At 30.2% G+C, this 6,000-nt stretch overlaps 1 protein-coding gene across 3 annotated transcripts; it reads right to left on the reverse strand.

Annotated features, from left to right (window-relative positions):
• Positions 1–852: 852 nt before the first annotated feature.
• Positions 853–5,705, reverse strand: LOC114393792 (WRKY transcription factor 6-like). Of its 3 annotated transcripts, none has more exons than XM_028355245.1 (7): positions 5,503–5,705; positions 5,160–5,237; positions 4,872–5,039; positions 4,396–4,462; positions 4,173–4,291; positions 2,571–2,684; positions 853–1,757 (listed from the first exon to the last, which is right to left on the reverse strand). In XM_028355245.1, exons 1-7 carry the CDS (start codon positions 5,608–5,610, stop codon positions 1,239–1,241), a joined length of 1,173 nt encoding a protein of 390 aa, XP_028211046.1. In that variant the 5' UTR covers positions 5,611–5,705; the 3' UTR covers positions 853–1,238. The 3 variants fall into 3 exon arrangements, with proteins under 3 accessions (XP_028211046.1, XP_028211045.1, XP_028211047.1); XM_028355244.1 differs by having other exon boundaries at positions 4,173–4,294; XM_028355246.1 differs by lacking the exon at positions 2,571–2,684 and having other exon boundaries at positions 4,173–4,294.
• Between the last annotated feature and the right edge of the window lie 295 nt (positions 5,706–6,000).

Consider the following 6,000-nt stretch of genomic DNA (forward strand, 5'->3'; position numbering starts at 1 on the left):
CAGCCTACCATTATTGTTGTCTCACTTTCTTCAAAACTGCTTTAGCTTAGGAGGATAATGGTGGTTGATCATGATTTTCTATTCGAAATTAGTGTCACTGAAGGAACACGCGACCATATAAGCCTTTCTCTGACACTAAAATGGATTAGGATCACATCTTGAGTTAATCCGAGTAATTACCTCGTGTAAATTTCTGGCAGAATCCATTATTTTACTCATAGCATGAGTTTCACAATTCAAAATCACAAACCGTTTATTTCATTGGAAATGTAATATACAAGTCATAAAGCTTTTAAATGTAAAATAATCAGATTTTTTTTCTCTTTTTCACCTAATGCCAATCTTTTCATGCAAAGTCAGGGTCACTTTTGCCGATTTGTATGCAGTCATGGTCGTCAAAGCTTGTATATGTTTTTCAACATAGGCATCAAGGTTACAATTAACACTATTTGTTGCTTCATAAATCTAACACATTAGAATACTAATCTTGAAAAAGTATCAGACTATCAAAGATTAATACATCTTCCTATCAAAGTCAATTAATTTTCTGCATAATTCTAATTTTTGGTGCCTATGTCTGTTTTGCTAACAACATTGAGGTTTAATTTTCATAAGAGTTTCTGGTGCTCATTCTATTTGAATTGTCACCAGATTGTCTCCAAAGAAATCAGTTTCTGCACATTTCTCAATGGTTGTTTCTTCACTGTCATGTGCATTATGCAAACCATATTATTAAAATATATTTGTGACCTGTAAGCCCACTATTTAAATGGGAAACTAGAACCCCCACTTGTTCCAGACAGAAAATGGAGTAATGTATCCTCATAATATTTGTTCAAGGACCAATTCATATATTATTATGAACATGGATTTTCTCATTAAACTTGCTATACAAACATGCATATATTTTGGGTGTCCAGGATACTTTCTGGCCGGAAGATACTAATATCTCAAAGTAGAAGATTGATTTAAGGAACTGACCTTTTCGAACAGATATTTTTTTATACACATAGACCTGCGGATTGAGCTCCTGACTACATATTAAGGAGCATTTATATGCCAACTATACCTCACCATGTTGATATTAAACTTACTATATATAAAACATGCTTATACATATCGCCTCTTCTGGCAGGCAAGTCAAACTAGCTAGCTGACTTGCTTAATTTAATAATTTCTTGACAATTATTATGAACTCTAAATCAATTGATCCGTAGTGCAGAGCCGATACAGACATCTTAGAAAGTTGGTAGTGATTGACTATGGTTATTGATGTTCTGAGAGTCTCCAATGATTGAGGAAACAGCTGCTTCTAATGCTGCCTTAAGAGAAGGATCATTGGTTATGGCAGCACTGACAACATCCACCAAGGCAAGGTTTTTCTCTGAGGGTAATATTCCCTCAGATTGTTGAGGTTGACCATGCAATGAAAGAGGAAAAGGTTGCAAATGGTTTGAAGAAATAACACTTGGAAATTTCAGGTTGTCCTTAGAGGTTTGGGTAAAGTCCAAATTTATAGTTGGACATGATGATGATGCAGATGGATAGTAGGTAGAGGTGAATAGTGGAGAGAAGAGGTCTGAATTTGAATAAGAATAAGTGCTTCCGTGTGAACTAGAGGTTGAGCCGGAAAGGAACATTTTCAGTGCTGCTGATGTTGTGCTTGCCATGGACTTGGCTGCTGGTGGGAGTGAATGATTATGATTCCCCTCATAGGTTGTGATGACAACACTCTCATCCTCAGAACACCTTTGAACCTGTTACAAAGTAAATGAGATATCTTAGCTGCAAGACACTTTCAAGCCATATATAAAAGAGTTTACTGCATGCAAAATAATGGAAAGGCAAGTATGAATGTCGAAGTTTCTTCTTCAAAACCTCAAAAAGACAAATTAGAATGCTTATGATGTGGAAGAGCCGACGGATTACAAGAGTTGACCAAGGATGGATGCATTATTCATTTCCAATCCACCCTTATATGCAATAGGGTTTATCTGCTTAGAATTGAGAGAAAATAGTTTTTATAAACATGATCTCGACTTTTAAACGATGTGAGACTTTATAACCATCAGAGAGGGAGATTTTTCATAATTCTAACACTTGTTTTATTTTGTTTTTAAAATATCTCTATAATTATTAATTTTTAAAAAAATTTATGTGTAATCTATTTTGCCAAATATTAAATATAAAATTTGTTAAAGGATAAATAAGAAGTTGTTCGTGAGTTAATAAGGATGACTCCATTGTATTTTAATCTTTATGTATTTGATTATGTTATTTCTTGTGTTAAGAGATTGATAAATGAAATGAGATAAATATTATTCATTAAAAAAAAACTTAAGATGTATTACTGTATATAAACTACTATATTTCAAACTAGCACAATGTAAAATAAAGCGTAGATGAAGAATCATGAAAATGATTAAACTTAGGATTTGAGGCGCTAACATCAAATGTATGTTAATATTAGGAATGACAGTAACATACTTTGACTCATTCTCGATTATGAACGATGCCAAGAAAACATATATACATGCCGACGCCAAGAAATAAAAAAAATCTGCACCGACCTGCTTGCGAACCGGACAAGCTGTTCCCATGTTGCAGCGATAGTAGGCCCGAGGGCAAGGATTGCCCTTTGATATCTTTTGTCCATATTTTCTCCATTGGCACCCATCACCCATCTGAGAATAATTAAGATGCCAATGCATTATCGTAAATAGTTTTCTTCAATGTCATATATCATTTTTATTAGTATACTAGATATATATATATATATATATATATATATATATATATATATATATATATATATATATATATTAATTTGTGCATTGCATAAGAGCCAATTTTGTTTCTATTAAGTAATGTGGATTAATTCGGGGTAGAGATTTAAAAAATTCACCTTATATGCTTTCATGCCTTTAAAAGAAATCATATTTATTATATACATTAATATAGATATATAACAGTGCTTACTTTGTATTAGCAAATAATGTCATTTGATTTTCACTTCCAAAAGTGGGAGAAGGAAAAATGGACATGATTGTTGAGCTTTTAATCACGTTAATTTTGAGTCACTAATGAAAATTTTAAGTAACGTAATTTTGATTGGTAAAATATGTTGACATGATAAGAGTTACGTTGATAGATCAACAAAAGTGTCAGCATCATTAAATAAAACAATTTGAATTTAATTAGCTTCTCTTAATTTTTCAAAATCCATCATTTTGGTTCTTTTAATTTTTAATTGTAATATTTGGTCCTCTAATTTTATAAATTGATGATTTTTGTGTCTCTGATTAACTAATAATTATGATTATTAGAGATATTAAATTAATTATAAATTACAAAAATATTAATCATTAAAAGACTTTAATAAAATACTATTAACTCTAATGTGATATTATTATAGGTGGATTTGTCTTCAAGTGAACATGAAAGAGATGTTTGCGATGAAAAAGATAAACACATTATTGTAAAAAATTAGGATTATTAATATTTTCATCATTTTTTTAATATTTAATGGTTTTAATTAATTTATAATTAACTTAATAACTCAATTAATTAAAATTATTTATTAATAATCTATCATGAAGATCAAAATCGTCAATTTATAAAACTAAAAAAATTAAATGTTACAATTAAAATTCAAGAAAACTAAAAATATGTATTTGAAAAATTAGGGGGATCAAAATTATAATTTAATCAAAATAATATAATAGAAAACGAAATAGCAGACAAAAATATAAATGATAAATAAAGTGAAAAGTGATATTAACAATAAAAAAATACATTTTAATACATTTGTATTTTACTAGCTATAATAATTTTCCGAAAAATACATTTTAATACATTTGTATTTTACATCATTAAATATTAACAATAAAAAAAAATGTGTTTTCCATTACTTAGCGGGAAAGAATTTTTTTTGGGTCTCACTCCAATCTCCCCTTCTTGCAGCCAAACAACCAAAGCGGATTAATTAATTTACCACATAGTTTCATTCAGATGTGTAAATACACCTTGTAATCAATTACACCAACTAACCCCTTTTCACTTTAGAGTCAAATCAAGTAAATAAATGCATAAAATGATAGATGTTATGAGAAAATTATTAGCAAACCAATATATAAAGGAAAATTCTACAAAAATAAGATAGAAATCCATACCAAAGATGATTCTGATCGTGCTCTTACGGACACTCTAGCTTTCTTGCAAGAAGCCTCAAATGCTTGCTCTTCTATGGTTTTTGCTTCTTGTGATGTTGTTACTTGTTTATTGAATTTACCTTCTACATTGTAAGTATACATATATTTCAGGTTTCTACCTATGTTCTTTTCAGTTTTCAATATTTTCAACATAAGTAAATACTTCTTAAGGGTTACCACTTACCAGTATTTAAGAACTGGCTGCAGGAGGATAACACTGGTTTCTCCATGTCTTCTTGCCTGCTGTCCCTCTACAGACATATGAAGACATGGTTTATTTATTTAATTAATTTGTTCAAACAAGAGTGAGAAGATCAAGAAGACATAATAAGGTGAGTTAAATGATTAAGAAAGAAAAAAAAAGAATGTAAATTTGATCTTTTTACTAGTAAAATTAATATTTATTGATAGAAAAATAATGAGAAGATCATTTTAATCATTAATCAGAATCCATGTAATGGTAATAATAAAAAAATATAGAAAAATAATTAATTATCGTCCCGTCGTATGATATTGTGCTACTGCTAGTATTATTAGTGTAGTCCTAAGGTTCAGCAAGTAAATTAATACTAATATAATTTTCATAGCAACTGCAATACAAGAAAAATGAATTATTAGTCAAAATAATAATATATAAAACAAATTCAAAGTCAAACTTGCCTGCATGTCCTCATTATTTCGAGGTGATGAAGATAGTTTCTTCTGCTGCATCGCCGACAATAACTGATTCTGAAGAGCAGCGTAGTGTTCAGAGATCTTATTTAGCATGGACCTTAAATTCTGATTCTCCTTCTTCACTTCCTCTAGCTCAATTTGCAGCAAGCCCAACTAATTAAAATCCAGTCACAGAAAAAGGACTGACATGAGGAACATCGATCGATCAATCAAAATTTATGCAGATTAAAATAGGTTTGTGTAAACCAATTTAACTTATCAAATATTACTCACTTGGTTCAGGTGCTGTTGCTCATGATTTTGTGGAGGCTCCAAGTTATTCAGACTCAAACTGAGAAGAGTAGATCCTAGCTGCATATACAATTCTCTTGTCAATGATCAGTTTATTAAGATCATTAGATAATTCACAAGCATGGTACTTTGTAATAAGTACTGATAAGCTTTCAAAACAAATGATTCATCTAAAATATTTATTTATATCATCATGGAAACTGAAAAAATAAATAAATTTAAAAATAGGGAGAGACAAGTGTTGGACAAATAAGCTAGCAATAGCATAGCCAGATAGGAAGCAGTATATATATATAACATAGCATATGGATGGAAATTAACTTACAGTATTTTTAATGGACGGTTCCTCAGTCCAGTTGAGTGCATCTGTACTATTAACATGTGCCTTTTTCTGAACTTCCAGCAATTTTTTCAATGCAACTTTGCCCTCCATTTATATAGACTTTATGCCAGTCACAGATACTGAGATGGTGATATCAGATATGCGTGCATATATGTACCTGCTCTCACTTGGAATCTAATTTCTGAAGCAAAACCATAAATATATATATATATATATATACATATAGTGGACGCACCCTGCCTATATATATATATATATATAGGTCCCCTCTCCAGCAGGTCACACAGTCTTTGTTAAGTATTTTTCACATAAAATATAAAAGTGACCTTGTTTAAGTGGTGGAGAGAAAAGATAGAGAATAGATGGGGGAAAGCTAGCAAAGAAATGCATTAAAAGCTTCTTTTTTTAAATTTAAATCATAAATATAGTTTTTCTTTTAATGACTACTTTAAAAATTATTTTTATTGATTTACAATGAAA

Source organism: Glycine soja, chromosome 17 (genome assembly GCF_004193775.1).
Source record: "Glycine soja cultivar W05 chromosome 17, ASM419377v2, whole genome shotgun sequence".
NCBI lineage: Eukaryota > Viridiplantae > Streptophyta > Magnoliopsida > Fabales > Fabaceae > Glycine > Glycine soja.